The 18,390-nt window shown below is 42.5% G+C and overlaps 1 protein-coding gene across 4 annotated transcripts in view; it reads right to left on the reverse strand.

The window, feature by feature from the left end:
- The window catches only part of LOC138596701 (serine/threonine-protein kinase DCLK1-like), a 51,392-nt gene that overhangs the window by 2,508 nt on the left and 30,494 nt on the right, over positions 1-18,390 (reverse strand). Inside the window, exons 1-12 of one of the 4 annotated variants that reach the window (XM_069668022.1) lie at positions 16,629-16,675; positions 14,909-15,003; positions 6,950-7,031; positions 6,345-6,517; positions 5,457-5,576; positions 3,509-3,655; positions 1,775-1,908; positions 1,559-1,636; positions 1,293-1,389; positions 1,098-1,178; positions 899-1,012; positions 644-717 (exon numbers count right to left, since the gene is read on the reverse strand). In XM_069668022.1, coding sequence (XP_069524123.1) covers positions 644-717; positions 899-1,012; positions 1,098-1,178; positions 1,293-1,389; positions 1,559-1,636; positions 1,775-1,908; positions 3,509-3,655; positions 5,457-5,576; positions 6,345-6,517; positions 6,950-7,031; positions 14,909-15,003; positions 16,629-16,644 — 1,211 coding nt within the window. In that variant the 5' untranslated portion in view covers positions 16,645-16,675. Of the gene's footprint in view, positions 1-643; positions 718-898; positions 1,013-1,097; positions 1,179-1,292; positions 1,390-1,558; positions 1,637-1,774; positions 1,909-3,508; positions 3,656-5,456; positions 5,577-6,344; positions 6,518-6,949; positions 7,032-14,908; positions 15,004-16,628; positions 16,676-18,390 lie in introns of those variants that run through there. The other 3 variants (XM_069668013.1, XM_069668006.1, XM_069668030.1) reach the window with 3 other exon arrangements.

Consider the following 18,390-nt stretch of genomic DNA (forward strand, 5'->3'; position numbering starts at 1 on the left):
TTATTAGACTATTTTGTTCTTTATCAATTCAAGTCTTCCTTTGGTCAGCATCCATCTACTTCAAATATTACCTAGAGAATTTATAGAGTATAAAATATGTAACAAGAAACCTCTAGGTCCTCCATAAATCAGTCACACAACAGGAGTTAAGCAATAGGAGGTAAAAAAACAAGCCGTGCTATTTGTAGAGGCAGCCAGGAAGGGAGCAAGACATCCATCAAAAATCACTGATACGACTGAGACAAGCGAGGGAACAGGGTTATTTCTTTGGAAGGCAGCATTCACAAAGAAATAGTGTAAACACAAAGTGGCTGTTAGTCAGAGAAAACCTCAGCAACACCAGTTTGTTTACTTTGTTATGAAAGAAGTGGTTTCGTAATGCAGAAAAAAAAACATTCACAGGAATAATTTAAGGGTAACTTGCACTTCCTTATTCACACACAGAGGTATCCAGGAGGAACAACATAGAGGACGAGGCTTAAGCGAAATACAGACGACAAGCACAGAGACGACAGAGCAGGGGCAACATGAAGCTGTCACACTGCAGCCAGTCAGCAGGGCTGCACACAGGCAGGAGGGAGACATCCATTTCACTGGGTTTTGACCATCTTAATGGTCGTGTCTCTATGGAAACCTGGCGTACCTTATCCAGTACATGGCCGGGTGCTGGTAGAAATCCAACGACCCAGATCTCTGCATAGAAAAGCTGTCATCCAACTGAACACAGAGAGAAACCAGTACAATCAATCTAAACACCAGTTCATCTAACAGAAATACTAAAAGGCATAAACGTCCCTGAAAAAGTTACTGGTAACTGGTAAGACCTCTAAACAAATTCAACTTAGACTATAGACCAGTTGCATCATGGGTAATGTAGTTCCCAGTGGTGGCGACTTACAGAAATGACTGACACTCCTGCAGTGGTGTCGTTGACCTTCGGGCTGGTGTTGAAATGCTTCTTTATCTTCCCTGCTACAGACAGCTGATGCTCATTCTCACATAGACCCTCGTCCTGTTACAGAAGGAAAATAATAAGTCAGCGCACCTGGGAGAAGAGATGAGAGAGGTCCAATAAGATCAAACAACACTGTACTTACAGTGACCCATGGGTGCTCGAGCACCTGGAGCGCAGAGTATCTCTGATCCACCTCCACCTCCAGCATGGATCGAATCAGCTCCTGCAGCAGAAGACAAACACCGGTGAGTTTTCATTTGTTTTATAGAGAGGGTCTTTCCTCAAACACGTGGATCCATGCACAAACAGACAAAGCCATACAGACATAGATGCTCACCTTGGCTGTCTCTGACACGTTGTCCCAGTACGGGAGAGGAAATTCAAGCTGTCCCATTAGGATCTGATCAAAAAGCACTTCTTGATCGTCGTTGCTCCTGCAAACAGAACATTTCCACATGGATGTGTTAATAAAAAAACATATTGTTTGAATTAACATTATTTACAGTGGTAAACATACACTCTTGTTACCAACCATAAGGGAGAGTCATTGATAAATCAGTGTGTAAAAGCATTGAACGTGATTAGCTGTTGCTGTTAGCGTACCCTCTAAAAGGCGGGAAACCACACAGCAGGATGTAGGTGATGACTCCAGCTGCCCAGATGTCCACCTTAAGGCCGTACCTGCACAAGGACAAAGAAATATAATGACTTTAAGGCAAAGATTAAAAAAACAAAGGTTACTGCAAACATCGAAAGTAGTATTGTTTCATTTAGGACAAAATGTCTTTGTCCCTGTAACTCTGCTATTCATGTTCTTACCCTGTTTCTGCGATGATTTCAGGTGCTACATAAGTCGGGGTCCCGCAGACAGTGTAGAGGGGTCCGTCTACCACAGTCGCTAAACCAAAGTCGCCCAGTTTCAGGCTTTTGCTGCCGTCTGCATGCTCATACACCTACGGACAGAGAAAAGGTATAGCAGGATGGTGAGTGGCTGACATGCATAATCCACAATTTGAGGCATTGCAACTGTCCTAGAGATAACAGAGATTTTTAGGGGGGATACTGAAGCATCTTTTAAATTATGTTTATAAAAGAATGCTTATATCCCTGGCGGGACTGACTCAGTCTCAATCCTTGATTGTCAGTTTCCCAGGGTTAAATCAGTGGGAAGGAGGGTAGGGCTGTGCATTGCTGTCCGCTTAACTTTCTTTTTTGATACTACCACTGGGGAGCGCCACAGTCTGAAAATACTCTAAACCTACACGTGTTGATTTTAGCGAGTAAAAACTTCCAGTGACTTGCAATTAGCAATAGCACTAGTGAAAAAGTAGTGCAATGAAATGTAAATATGTGAGTACAATAGTGGTTGGACTCATTTATATATTTATAATACAGCTGCAAACAAAGTGTGACAATAAAGCTGCCATAATACATGTTTTTTTTTTATTACCAGTTGAAAGCTTTTGTATCTGAAAGCTGTTGCTCTTAGAGAATTATAACTCAGCCGCCCTCAGCTCACTGTTTCTGGTCTTATGGTCCATGACTTTACTTTCAGCGCTCTCACATTGTCCTTTTATAAGGAAAAAAAGAAGAGCTTGAAGAAACCCACCGTATGCTAGCTACCTACCACCTAATAACAAAGTTAGCATCTAGCTGGTTAAAACAGTGAGGCATTTAGAAGCTAACAGCAAGACATTATAAGCTGGTTGAGACAAAAAACAGAGCTAAAAGGAGAGTGATGATAGGCCTTACATTCACATGCTGGACAGAGACATGCCTCTCAGTAATGCTAGTTTTGTCCAACTGTTTGCTAGCATGTCCTTATTGCCGATTATGGTACCCCCTGGTGGCCAAAAACTCAAATAAGCAGGTTTAAAAATTGACCAATACGTTGAATAAATTCATATCTGAATTCATATCATATGTGTTTTGTGCAGGTACGGCCTTAAGGTGGACATCTGGGCAGCTGGATTCATCACCTACATCCTTTTAGCAGGTACGCTAACAGCCAAAGCTACTTACTTTCCAGAGAAAGGACATCGCTTTGACGCTAATTGACTAAGAGCCAGAACCCAGAGAGTTAGCGTTTCTTTTTTGGCAGCATATTTAACCTCAGCTCTTCTTGTTTAATAGAAACAGTTGGAGAGCAAAGGGGAGATAGAGTAGAGGAACCATTGAACCTAACACGGGCCAGTGGGGGCAAACAGAGGCTACAAAGCCAGCTATCTAGAGTCACATTTCTGACAAGTCTGAATCTGGTGATAGAAGTGGCAAAGGAGGGGATGACAGGACGGCAGTCGAGGGAAGATGAGGAGAAGACAAACTAGAAGATCAACAGAAGAGAGGAAAAGCACAAGCGCGGGAGGCTGGAGAAGGAGTGTGCGGGAGGTGTGAGGGCAGCAGGTATGAGTCATCCAGCTCCTCTGTGAGCGTCCAGAGTGAGTGATATTACTTCACAGTTCATTCAGAAAGGAAGGAGGGGCCGGGGGGGGCTACACTGCAGCAAGTTATATGACTATCTCGACAGTATATTCCCACTATGTAGGAACTCACCAGAAGGTTTTCTGGTTTGATGTCTCTGTGCACAATGTTGAGGCTGTGGAGGTATTTGATGGCGTTGGCTAGATTGTAGAGCATGCCGCTGGCGTCTCTCTCCGTGTATCTGTTGGCAGAGGTGATAGCATCGAAAAGGTCTCCCCCCTGTAGGAAAAATCAGGATGGATAGGTTTAGGAAAAATGATGCAGGAATTTTAAGTTTACAAAGTTGCTCTACTTTTCTGCTGAAAAGAGTTTTCAGAGATTTAGTAGGTTGTGTTTTCAGTTGCTCAGCAGCTGGAGGGCTAAACTGTGTCCTCATTGGTTAAAACATCTCCACCCGATGTCTTTAATATTTCCCTTTCATTTTAATTTCCTCCTTTAATTCACATTCTTTTCTTTTCTCTCCGGCTTTTTCTCTGTTTGTCTAAGTTTCTCACAGTTTTTATTTTGTACAAGTCTCACCCTCCTCTATCGTCTCTCTCACACATCCTCTCTGTGTCTCTCCCGAAGTGGAATAAGTAGAACAAGGCTTAAAATAGTGCTGAGTTTCTCCCTGGCTCTCTATCTGCACAAACTGAGAGTTCGACCTGCGAAGCAAAAGTTATTTAAAACTGAGAGCTGTGAAAATTCCACATTTCATCCTGTAACCTGTTCATTCGCACCTCTCTCCACCTCCACCGCAGTATGTAGCCAAAAGTGTGTGGCATTACTTACTCAGACATTAAACTTATATCTATTGCTGGGTTGTTGTATACCAAATATAATCGTTATAATAGTTTGCAAATGTTCAGAAAAGTTGTTGCATGCTATTTTAGAAATCACCTTGCTAACTGAGTAATCCTGTTTGTGTAACGCCCCCACCTGCACTCTAGTTTCCTGCAGAAAGGCAGGTGCCATTCCCATTTGTTGTGGTGCTATTCATTTTATTTTTATGACAGTGTGGGAGCTTCTTAAAATAAATTCAATTGAGTTGAATGGCATTGAGTGTGAATTTCTTTTGGTATTTTTCACCCATTTACAAAGTAGTTTCAACCTACTATTTTCTTAGTAGCTTAAGTTGACTAGTCCATTAGCCCCTGACAGCTAAGTCACAACAGCTAATGGTAGCATTCAACCAATTCCTAGCTAACATCAGTGTTAGCTTGTTTACACAAACTTTAGACAGCTCACATTAACGTAAGCTACGTATTTGGGCCTTTTTTATCGTATAATGTAACACTATTAAACTTTAGTGTTAGCTACTAGGTAGCGGTTTAAAGCTAACGTTAGCTGTTGTCTGCTAGTGAGGCAGGAAGAGGTGAAATGGTAACACTTTGTCAGATTTGCAACGCTTATACGATTTGCAATCTGGATTATACTATATTTTTGGTTATATTTTTCTCTCCTCTGTCTCCCTCCCTCGATGCTCTTACTCTTTTCCTCCCCTTTTAAAGCCTCCATCTGTTCCCCTCCCGCTCTCAGTCCCCGTCATTCTCGCATCGACTCTCTCCACCTCATTCATCCAGAGCCTCCACTCGATCCTCCTACTTTGGACACGCTCACACGTTTCTTCCACAGATTGCCTCTCATCTATATTCTGTAGTACTCCACGGCACAACGCGAACAGATGGATCACATTCCTGGCTCCTGAATTATGCACAAACATTTCTTGACTCAGAGAGCGGGAGAGAATAAAAGATGTGAACACACGAGCGCTCGAGGCCACAGACCGGTTCTCTCTGTCCCTCACTGTGTGACTGGTTGGAATTCATCATTTGCTTCATCAGTTGGATGCTGCTGCTCTGTCTCTGTCACTGTTTCTGCCTCTCTGCTCTTCTCTGCCACACCATATTGGAGATAATGACCCCCAAGATGCAGTGTTTGGAAAATAAATCTATGCAAAATGATAGTTTGGGCAAATATCCCAGCTTGTCCATAACCACAGCTCAGAAAATACTATTAAGGAAAAAAAATTTCCACACACCTTGACCAGCTCCATGACCAGATAGAGCTCATTGTAAGTATCCACCTCCTCGATGAGCAGGACGATATTTGGATGTTTAACCCGGCGGAGGATGGCCACCTCGTTCTGGATCATGTGCTCCTGGAATAAGAAAAGAAATTGAGTTTAAAGCCAAGTCAAACAAATGTATCAAACAAATAAGGATGAAAGTTACACCAGGCAAAACAGAGTTTAAAAATGTGTAACACTTGTCTAATTTCTGTCCTTGTGATGGGTGTTGTTAAAAGGGTTCCCTTATGCACCTTTAGCCGCACCCAACAGTGATGGCATGATGTACTGCCACACCTTGGAGTACATCTCTACATTGCTGCAGCAAGGTAAGAAGGTAAACCCTCAGTGGTCAGTGAAAATATGATTTTCAGATGGAGGTACATGGCTCTTTAAGTGACACAGATAAAAAGACAAATGTCGTATATTTCTGTAAGATATTTGCTATTATACTTTATTATTCTGCATCTTTGCAGTCATGAAAGTTGTTTGTGTGCCAGCTCCCAACAGGGTTCTTTAAGACTGAGCTGCATGTAACAAGATTGCAGATGATTCGATTAGTTTTTGTTTGCTGTGAAATTATCTCCAAATTTGGCAGTTTTTTAGATCTCAGGATGAAATGAAGGATTATATTCTCTTTTATAGTTCAAAGTAAATTGTTTTTGTATTAATCCAATATAATTGAATTTAATTAATGGAAATATGTATTGCATACAGCTTAAAATAAGGTTGTTTTTCTTCCTTTTTTTGACACTGAAAACTAGACACATATCCTGAAGCAGTTTCAACAAAGTAAAGATTAAAGCTAAACAACAGTATTGAGTTGCTTTTTCCCCCAAAGCGTCATAGCTTGTAGTTTACCTTTCCTCTGCATTTGCCCTTGTTGATGATCTTGAGTGCGTACTCCCGTCCTGTTGTGTGCTCCACACATTCCCGGACAACCGCAAAGTTCCCATCTCCTAACGTGCGCCCCACCTTGTAGCGGTCTGATATGTAGGACGGGACAGCTGGAACCTCATCGACTAGGATCTCAGCTGCAGGGAGGGAGCACAAAAAAAGCACAAAGTTTAAGGCACTAAAAGGCAGATTTGTACACTATTTCAGACCATGTAGGAGTCATTGAACACACAAAGAAAAGTAGGGGGAAACCTCAAGTTAACAATACATTAGTAAATTGATTAAATGGTAGAGAAGTTGTAGAGGACTGAGATGAGACAGTGGCTCACATCATTGTTTGTAGTGTTATAGAGTTTAATGGAGTCAAAGAGGAGGTAGAGATGTGAGAAAATGAGGTGATGAGAACAGGAAGTACAAATCAGGAGAAGAACATGCAGACAGGAGAGAAGGTTGAGAGAGATGCGTCAAAAGGTCATGAACATGATTCAGACATGCATGATATTAACAAGTACATGGCCTTTGCACACTGATGGACAGATGGGCCGTTCTTGTAACATAGTTTCTCTCACCTTCGTTGACAACTCCATCACCGTCTTCCACTGAGTTGGACCCTTTGGTGGAAGACAGAGAGGTGGAAGAGCCCTGGGAACCCTTTGGAGAGAGAAAGAGACATTTATCTACATCTGAAAAACAGTTTGTAATCAACTCCCGGTCCCGTCTGAGATAATCGCAGCAAACGCAAATATTTATGTCCAAAAATAGACAAAAGGACTTTGTGCAGCTCCTCAGAACATCCTTAAGTCTGTCTTTGTGTTTGTATGTCTGTCTGCTGTATTAGTCTGCCCTGCGCTTTGTGTACACTGAGCTCACACAGAGAACACGGGCAGGTTTACTAAAGGTATTGAGCTGAATATAAACCGCCTACTTATTCAGCCGAGCACCTGTGTGTGTGTCCACATCGAACAGATGATTGCTCCCCAATAAGCTCCTTTTACATTCACTGAAGCTTAAGTAATGCCTGCGTAACTGCAGCTATCTTTAATAAAAAATAAAAACACAGGTTTCGGTGTCTCTAATGAAGGCGGATGAGTGCTGCCTTTTATGTGGATTATAAGTAGGAGGTCATTAAGGCAATAGAGAGTGGCTGATATGTGGCGTCTGCATCTATCCAAAGACGAAACTCATTACGCCCTCCTCCTCTTAACTTTCCGTCTGGTTTGCATGGAAGCAGCGAGGGTGAGGAGGGAAAATGAGACTCTCGTAGTCCATATTTCTGTTCGCCCTTCCTCCACAACCCATTTTGAGCTTTAGCATCTTCTATTACATTTTTTAAAAACACATTTCCACAAGACGCTTAGTCCCTTGTTTTGTAAGATAAACATTTTTCAAGTGTTCATCATCATCTCAGAGAAAATTCCTTGCAGTTTTGGTGTTTTCCTGCCTTCAAATAAATCCCACAGGTGCAGCTGCAGCCTGCCCACTGACGGAGCTGGACTCCATCACTATCCCTCTTTAAATGTAACCGGAGTCCTCTGGCTGATGTGAATTATTAACAAGTGCAGTTTGAGCCGTAAACGCTCTGCACCTCGTGTGTGATGCATGAGCCAATCCTCATTTGCAACTTGCCAGTAATGTAGCACCCAGAGAGAGCCGAGCATCAGCAGTTTGTTAGCGGTGATACCTCTGACTAATGTTGTCTGGCTGATGATGACACATTTTTTCTTTCATCTCATTTCAGGGCAGGTGTAGTTTTTTTTTTAAAGCGCTCATGATGAATTTATAACACATAGTATGAGTCACACATCATACTCTCCCGGCTCCTTAGAAGAGAGGAGATCAAAAAGTGTTGAATTAATGGATGTCGGCCATTGTTGTTATAACAATGCAGCAAGTATTTGCAGCAGCATGACGTGTACGACGAGGCCAAATTCTACATCAAAGACTTTTGACAACATGTTATTAAGGCTAAAAACTTTTCTTACTTTGTCTAAATAAATCTCATATCAGGGCCCAGTGGTTCAAAAATGTTTAATATGGAATTATCCCGGAATTGGAAATCCCATTTTCTGCCAAGATCAGCTAATCCATTTTACTTGTGTCCTGGTTTTTCAAAGTAAAAAATGATTAGATAAACCTGATCCAGATACAGACGTCTCAAGATTACCATCTGAGGACAACAGTGAACATGTCGAGCGTGACCCGTTTAGTTAGCGATAAACGACTTCCAGTAAAGACTTCGTTTTCCAACAGCGTTTACAGAACCCATTTATCTTGTGATTTACTTTAATTAACGGGTCTTGCCTTTGCCGAAATCTCTCTGTCTCCAAGAGGAGAAGAAAACTACTTTTAAGATGCTCGTTTGTTGGACGGAGGTCAGATCGATCTGATGCATTCGCGGAAGTCGGGAAATCTGAGCGCTGCACGGCTTTCGTCACACTGTTTATAGAGATTAATAAGAAGCTAAATCGTCGCCTGATGACGCTAGTACAAACGAAAACCACTTGCCATCCCTAGAATCCACGTCCCTGCCTACAGATTCTACATTTCAATGAGATCAGAATAATCCTGATATTTTGGATCAAAGTTATCCTAATCCTACTTAAACATGCTGGAGATTTTATCCAGATAAAGCTTGAGCATACAGTAGTTTAATAAGGTTTGTAATTCATCTATTCAATGCTGTCTGGGAACTAATCTCAGCCATAACATGGAGGAAAATGTGTGTACAAGGGGGTGCAGATTGTAGTATGAAATAAAAATAAAAGAACCTCACATGAACCTCCTCTTTCTATAGTGTTCAGTTAGACTGTCATATCGCCTGAAGAGCTGCCTGTCATGCCAGGGAGGGCAAAATTCAACCCATGGTAATTACTGAGACGAGTGAAAACTATTTACAGAGCGGAGCTGCCCTATATCTCTGCCAAAGGAGCTGTCAGCTCTTTTCCTCTTCTCATCTACTGTGACCAGGTGAATGTAGCTCTGAGTCAGCCTGAATTTAGTTTATGTAACGTTGTTTTCATCGGGCGCTCATCCAAGAACAAGTATCCCCCACTTCACGTGTCTAAAGTCGATGACCCTCCTGCGCTTCATCTCCAAAACTTCCTCTCTTCCACTCTTCTATTGTCTCACCCAGACTCGTTTATTAACCTCTCTTGTGCCCTTATCTCCCGTCCGGCCCCGTCCTCTACTCTCGCTTTCTCATTTTCGACTCCCTATCTCTTCTCTCTTCCTGCCACCGAGGGAAACAAAATACTGTTGCTATGGAAACTGCTCACAGAGAAGAGAGAGCGAGCGAGAGAGGAAGCTTATGAGACTTCCAGTGTGGAGACAGACGCCTATATATGGCCATTTCCTGTCTGCTGGCTGGAAGGTGGGTTAGACCTTCTATGAACATTGCGTCGCTCTCTTTTCCTGTGTGAAAAACTACGAGACAGATGGAGCGATAGACGGAGAGAGAGAGAGAGAGAAACTAATAGATGTATGGATTGTGGACTAGTTGACATTATCATTACATATCATTAGAGCTCATTATCTGCTTCACAATACAACATCGACTACTCCTATAGCTCTACATCACTACACTTTTCGCTCTTCTATGACTCACAGCACCAAAAAGCACACTGACAAACCTTTTGCATCACGGCTGCAGACACTGCTCTTCAAACCGGGAAGGGCAACACTCAGCGGCTGAATACTGATCAGTGCATAAATGTCAACCAAACAGGATGTCCATGATTTACCTGAAGAGCGGAGCATCATCTGCGTAGAGGTTGACGTATTCTGTGCTTGAACGGGAAGCGTTTAATCATTAAAAACCCTTTCCACTTTTATAAAAAAAAAAAAAAAAGCCCTTCTAATCTGACGATGACACACGCCCTAAAGCCTTCTTACTCTCCGTCCCTCAGGCTGAACCAAAGCTCTCCTCCAGCAACGTTTTCCTGTCGCTTTCGCTGTCACACGTAATCTAGCAAACGCAGGATTTATTGCTGTTTGCTTCTGTGGAAGAATCTAATAAGATCGGATGGAAACAGGGCACTTTGTTTAGTCCCAAGTTCCTCCTCTGCTTCTTGTAAAGGACACAAGGTACAGGAGATAATATTTCTTGGCTCTTATTTTGGAGTCTAGACAGACAGACTACATAATCTACTTGACTCTCATCTGAAAGGATGAACACTCTGCGGGGACTCTGGCTCTCTGCTCTGCCAGTTGGACGTTGGGAAGTTTTCTAATCACGATCTTGAAGGACTGAATCTAAGAAACTTGATTAAATGCTTCTTTAAAAAATGGCAGGGAGACTTGGTTTGCCTCACTGACGAGGAGATGAATACCTCTGGGGTTGTGTTGGAATTTCTTGTGCTCTGCCGAGTACACACGGAAGTTTAACAAAGGAGAACGAGCGATACGTGTGTGTATGAAAACAATCATTAGCATCATTAGTATCCCCCCATCTACTGGAAATGTTTGTTTGGGTTGTGATGAACATGATGAACAAACAAATGAGGAGAAAAAAGAAGAGCACAAAATGAAAATGAAATGACAATGAGTTTAATGACACCAACAAATGGAAATTAATACATTAAGCAAAGAAAATACAAACAGAAACGAACAAGCTGAGAAGAGCCGGCAGCAGCACATGACAAAACCTGAATATGTGGCTGAACTTATCGAGCAGAGGACACATTCAATTTTCATATTTACATTTCTTATGCTTATTTAAGTTGTAGTGCAAACTGAATCCGTGCAAAAAGTGATGCGTTCAAGATATGTAAATATGAGCCGATTTTGAGCGAAGCAATGTTTACGCTTTAAACCCTCTCCAGCGTTTTGTCACGTGCTGCCGCCGCTCCTCTTAGCAACGAAACCTCTAACGACATCAACACAACATGAAATAAGAAATAAAACAACCAAAAAAAAAACCCAAATACAATCTTTAGTAACAACACACTCACATGGATGAGATGAGACAGTAATTAACAACATCACAGTACACACATTCATTTCAGTCTCTCTCTCACACACACGCACACATACTGTATAATTTAATTGTGAATCACCCAACACATAATAATGAGAGATGGAGCATGCAAATCAATGGATTACGGACACGGATGACTCAATGGTGAGAGGAGGATGAAGGTGACATACTACTGATGACAATTAGCGCTCTCTCTCTCTTATAAACAGCTACCTGATTGTATCACAGCTGTTGTATCGGCACAACAGACCTTCTGTTTGTCTCTGCCTCAATCTGTCGCTCGCTGCTCTCGGCTTAAAGTCCTATTTTTAATGATTTATCTCCCTGTTTGTTTGTGTTTTTCGCGTCTAATGGAGCCAACCGGGGCGGGGAAGAGCGTCATCTGTATGTGCGGAAATTGACGATATCGAGCGCGTCTGCTTTAATGCACGTGTCTGCAGGTTATACATCAAATATTGAATCAATATAGAACTAGGCTGCTCTTAGTGACCCTGAAAGAAGCACAAAGAGGAAGAGGCTTCATGAATGTAGACCATTCCTTCATGCTTCTGTTGCTAATTCATAAAAATGGGTCACACTAGCATGCACTGAATGTGTAAAACACACCAAGGGGGTTGTCGACTTCCTGTGCACAAATGGCGATATCATGTCTGAAAGCGTTTTTTTCTGGAGCATACATGACCGCTTAAGTGATCCGTGTGCGTTCCCATGAAGCCGCATGCACGTCTGTGCGCTCGCGGGCATGTGAATGTGAAAAGGGGAAGGAAAAAAAAGCGACAGTGTCTGTATGTTCAGCCCCGCTGAAATAGGTTGTGATGGTCTGAGCTGTGCGAGCAACCTACATCAGACAGCAAAGTGCCTCTAAGTGTTTAAATGCAGGGTCCAGCGAGGTGAGCTATTTAAATGCAGCGCTCGTCGTAGTAGGTCACAGAGAGTCTGTGGCTGCTGAGAAAATGGATTTATTGTAGCTTTAGTGGCTGGAAGTAGAAGTATTCTCGAGCCAGTTATGTTCTGTTATTAACGCAGATGTTAAAATTCACATCTCTGGGTGATGTCTGAGTCATGCCTTGGTTAAATTTAGTGATGAAAATGTACTTTCTCGCCATTGTTAGCATAACAATGAAAGGATTTGTGTGTGTGTCCTATTTTATTTATGATTATTCATGCACATTTCCACAGTGGAGGCATGAAAGGGGAGAAAATGAGCAAATACGGAGTCAGAAACTTGGCGCCTACTTCTCATAGAAGCTTAGAACTCATCTACAAGGGAAATGATGGAATATAATTTACTCCCTGTGAAGTTAATACCCTTTCATATGGGAGGGAGAGCGAGAGAGAGGGGGGGAGGAGGCTGGCGAATGTTTTGGGAGATGGAGTAAAAGAGAAATTAGAAACTGTCAGGGAGGAAAGGGACAGAGGGAGAAAGGCTTACAGGGGGGATAGAAAGCGGGAGAAGAGGAGGAGAGAATTACACCGTGTGTGTAGCTGAGGAGTGAGGAGGGGAGATAATGGGCTGGAAAGGCTTCCTCACTCCCTCTCTCCCTTCCAGACGAGCCATTGCAGGCTTAGCTCAGTGTGTCAGAGAGTACAAAGAGCATAATAATCCGTCGTTGAGGAATATACACTGAACTTGTGATACTGCGTTGAACTGGAATTTAACGGCAGGGTCACGGAGGTCAGGAAAAAGTTAATGTGTGAGGCTATTTTTTGAGGAGGAAGACAGGGAGTTTGGTCTAATGTGGAGATGATGGTGTGATTCATTTTCCCTTTCAGTCACCTCTCTAACTGTTAAAGACCTCGCCCTGAAATGATTCAGAGAAAAGAGCAAACAAAGAAGCAGAAACTGAACGCTGTTGTTGTCGCCCTGCTTGTTTTCATTCAGAGACAAGTAGGCAGGAAAAAAAAGAAGTGTTAACAATCTGTGCTCTCGCCAACCTCCTTCTCTTTCAACACTGAAATCTGTGCTGACCCACTTCCATCACACGACTGTGGAAGCTCCAGTGCACCTTGTTCCTGTTCTCAGTAGCCACAACCCAAATCTGATCTGTTCCTTGCTGCCCTCGCCGACCTTCTTATCGCATCAATATAACCCCATCGCTGATGGATTCAGAAGCCTAAGGGCCGATCCCCACCATCCATTAATTCTTCCTGGCACGTCAAATCTAGCACGAGATTGAAGCCACTGAGCCCAAGAGATGAATTCTTTATGCTATTCTAATTTTAGCGTATACAGTCGCACATACATGCAGACATACACGCTCGTATATGCGCAGGAATGAGTGGCAAACCGTTGTATTTGTGTCCCGTTAAAATGTAACTACTTTCTCCCCCCCAAAAAATCTTTGCACCTGCTCTAAAAAAACGGCGAATAATTACAGAATAAATCACTGCTGCGCTCCTTTTGTCAGGTAGAAAAGTGGAGCGGGTTTCAGCGAGTATATACACAGGACACAAGCAGGTGGGAGCTCGTATCGATACATGACAGGTCCACAAATACTGCTGTGTGTGTGTGTGTGTGTGTGAGAGAGTGTGAAAGGGTGAGGCAAAGCGAGCGCGAGCGTTTGATTAAGAAGGAGAAGGAGATAAATCAGCGGCAGGCTTAGAGCTCCTGCAAATTAAAAGAGCTGCTGTGAGGAAACAGCGTCTGATTAGGATTGGGGCTGATATTAAAAGCTCACCATCATCGCTGTCGAGGAGTGGATTAACCACAACTTTGATGTTGAACGCACACATGCACACACGCACACACAACACCCTGTATGTGAACTCTCTCATGTGGCGTTTGAGTTGCATGCTCCTCTCTCAGCACAGAAGTGTTCTTGTTCAAGTAACAACCAGCTTTACAGTGTACAGATTCTTAGTCGGGATGTTTTAACAGGAATATTTTAAAACTCTGACAAAATACATGATAAAAAGAAACTATCGCTGAATAGTCTGATTTACTAGTATAAAATGTGTCTCTAAAGTCTTGTCATGAAAGGACATGTACAAAATGACATAAAAAAAGAATCCTAGAACGTCTTTTGGGCTTTGTTTTTAACGATAAAATGCAATGCTAAGCATGCTCGGTGGCTAACAGAGGATGCTAAGCAACTTCTGCAGAATGAAAACTTTAAGATTGGAGGAGGCCGCTCACAAAGCCAATCATCAGTCTCATCATAAGGTCAGATGTTGCACAAATGACTGGCTTGTAGTTCTCTAGAAGTCAGTGAACGCATCATTCATTGTTTAGTTCTCCACGTGAGAAAACAAACGAACAGCATAAAGGATATTCCCTTGACATCTATTAACACTGGATAAAAGTTGTAACATTAAAGGATTCTAACATGAGCCTGAATCCCAGAGCAGCACTGCTGTGAGGTCAAAGGTCAGAGACCCAAAAGCTGTCGGGATGTTGTGGTTTCTTCATATTCTAGCGACTCTAAGATGTAGTCGGCCTATGCTCGGGGACAACCTGAGAACATAGAAGGGATGTGTTATAGATTTAACGTGTCACTAAATGTTATGTTTTCGTGTGTGTGTGCGTGTGTTCACGTGTGGATTCTTGTCTTACCCGGCGTTGGCTGAGGCTGCCCGGGCTGGTCGGGGAGGGGCTGGGAGATTTTCCCGAGTGAGGAGTGGAGAGCTGACTGGCCGGCGTCCCGTTCACTGGAGGAAAAACACAAGAGAAAAATGGAGCAGGTTGGATGAAACAGGCGAGACGAGACGGAGAAACGTATCGGAATAGATCATCCTATAAATGTGGATGCATGTTTTCTGAAGTGGTTATATTTCTGAGCGTCTAGCAGGCAGCCCACACTTCCGCCCTCAGCATCCATCCATTCACATGAATGAGGCAGAGGAGGAGGACAAGAGGGGGAGGAAGAGAGAGAGAGAGAGAGAGAGAGGAAAAGAGCACTTCAGTCCACACTGCTCTTTTTTTTTTTTTTTTACTTCAGCCAAAATACAAATCCTGTTGCTCCAAATCTGCGTGAAACAAGCCAGCCACACCACAGCCTTTTGAACAAATGTGCAGGGAATAATTACAGCATGTTCTAGCGCATGGCTGGAAGTCAACATACAGCACCAGGCTGTCCTCATTTTCAACCAGATCCTCTCTTCTGTGCACTTGTGACCTCTGCTCGGTCTACTTTTCCAGCTGCAGCACCGAAACCCAGCGGCATCACCTCATTAGACAGCAACATTGGATTAATCAACGCTGCACCCGAATCCTGCGTGTGGTCAAGCAAAAGTCAGATTTGGGAAAACGCCTGAAAGCATCATTAACCTGCAACACAAAACATGACCTTGTGTTCCATCTTACTGGAAAAAACAAGGGTTATTGTCTCCGGGCAATAAGACAACTCAAGTACAGCCAAGCTTGCAATAACTGACAGGTCTGTGAATGTGGAGTAATGGGAGAAAATGGCAACCAAAACAACTGCTTATTCATGAGCAAAGATCTAAATGAGGGTATATGTTTTGGGGATGAGGGGGAGCTCCTGGTTGAACTTTAACTTTTTAATGAAGGTGGAAAAAATGGCCATTTGTGCTACTTTTCTATAGTACTTAAAGGACAAAATCCATATTTAAAATATCCAGTGAATAACATCACGTTTATAATAGTCTGCCCTTTCCAAGCCATTTCCCAAATATAGACTAATCTCGTCAATTTCTTCCATTTTCGTGGCTTTTTATGCTGCATGTAAACAACATTTCCTCTCCACCTTACATAATAACATTTTAGACATTATCGCTCACACCATCAAAGAAGTGAACACCGTGGGAGAAAACGGTCCAACCTTCATTGTAAAATGTTTATTCCCCTGCCGAGATCAAAGAACTTTCTGAATTATTCAAGACAAAGGGATATAAAGCCAACAACAGACGAAAATAGCGACTGCTTCCGCTGGATTAAACAAGTACTTTTATTTTGAAAAGGCGCCATGACATATTTTGATATAAAGAAAGGAGCTTTTGTTTAGACAGTTTCCTGGATGTGTTCATTGATGATATTCAGCATCAGCAACGCAGGCGGACAGACTGACACTCCTCCCGGTTACACAACGAAGCATCAACATTTAAAGACCTCTCTCACTGACTTCTTAATGTAAAATCACAATAATTCATATCACAAAACCACCTGTTTTCAAAGTCACGTACGCGGAGACCGAATAGAAAGGCAGATATCCACATAATATCCGAGCCGGAAAACATAAAAGTTCACATTGTCGAGGATAATGACAACCGGCGATAACATAAAAGCAGAGTGAAATGGGGTTTTAGCTCCCTACCTTCCTCTTCCAGCATGATGAAAAACACAGTGATAATCCACAGCGGCGCAAAGACACGAAGAAGAAGAGGAACAGCAGCTGTGCACGCGCTCCGCCCGGCTCTGATAGTAAACTGTGGTGAATGAGAGAGACGGAGCAGCTCTGTACTACACGGAGGGGAGGCGGAGACGCTGCTTGCGCAAACTCTGACGCGCACCGGGGAGAGAGAGAGGGAGAGAGAGAAGGAGGGAGGGAGGGAGGGAGGGAGAGAGAGAGGGATGAAAGAGAAAGAGATAGAGAGAGAAAGTAATTCTATATGCTATAATGCTAATATTTTGGGGTGTCTTTTTATTGCAACCCAAGAAAATTACATTTAGTTGTATAAATGGAACCGGGAGAGAATGAGGAATGTACATGATATACAAGGGATTCTCTCTATTGTTCCTTGTCCAAACATCCTCATCTATGGAGGTAACAAATTATGCTATTTTGAGCTAATTTTTCACCCAAAACAAACAGCTATAACTGAAGCATGCTTTGTTTTCCATGGCCTGACTGGATGCAGAAATATGTTCAATGTGCCCCTGAGCAAGACACTGAAACCTAAACTTGCCACCGGCATGTATGGAAGCCCTTAGCGGACATGCATCCATACATTATATGCACTCAGTTTTCCTGTGATGACGAGTTATTTCTGGTCGTTTTCTCAAGATCTCGAGTTATTTATCACGAGATAACGACGCGGCACCGCCATAACGTCAGATGATCATAACTCGTATTGCACTTGTAAAAGCACAAAACAAATCCTGTTATCACGAGAAAATGAGCTTTGCTATCTCGAGATAATGGGCCAAATAAATCTGTTATAATGGGAAATCCAGCTTTGATTTGATCTCGGGAAAACGACCAGAAATAACTCGTTATCACAGGAAAACGGAGTAAACAAAATGAAAGAATGCATGTCCGCTAAGGGCTTCTGTTGGTATGTATTAATTTTGGCATAAGATATGCTTTAGATCGGAGGTCAACATTCACACATTAAGAGATCCATTGTGGTGCATGATACAAATCTGAGCAGAATGCAGTGCAGGCACAATAGATGGTGTGTTTCAGCTTCTTTCACACCTCCTGTGTTAAACACTGTGGTTACACAAGGAAGTCGTGTTAGCAATGAATATGCAAAAGCACCTCATGTCTCCAGCTGTGTGACGTGATGTGATGGATGATACATAGGCTACATATTGTGATTAAATACAAAACAAAAACACAACCTCACAGTAATTGTGTAATATATCTAGTAGATATGCAGCCAAAATTCGCCTTCCAGGATTTGTATTGATTTTCCTCTTTAAATGTAGCTACAGTAACACCTACAAGTCAATAGAAGACTGTTCAATGCCAAATAGGAAACCACAAGAGTCTGTACCCAAAGTACAACTAAAGCGATCCTTCCAATACATAGTTGTTTAGATATTTCAGTGTTGGACCGACACAGCCGTGATGCTAACACTGCTAAATATCCAACAAAAGCTCTGCAACAATAGCACCATCAAACAAAGCATAAACAGTGCCAACACGAATCTTTTACGTGGGAGAGCAACACATTAGCTGTGAACAAAAATAAAAGCTATCACTATCCTAAGAAATGTGGGTCAACAAAATATATCCAGGAAATTTCTTTTGAAAGGACAAAATTCAGAATCCTTTTGGGAACGCCAAAACAGGGTTTTTACTCTTCCTCTCCATCTTCGGGAAGACTAATTCAAAATTCCCTTCATGGCTC

This window comes from Semicossyphus pulcher, unplaced genomic scaffold (assembly GCF_022749685.1).
Source record: "Semicossyphus pulcher isolate SPU_LCO1_2020_fin unplaced genomic scaffold, fSemPul1.0.p SCAF_10, whole genome shotgun sequence".
Taxonomy (NCBI): domain Eukaryota; kingdom Metazoa; phylum Chordata; class Actinopteri; order Labriformes; family Labridae; genus Semicossyphus; species Semicossyphus pulcher.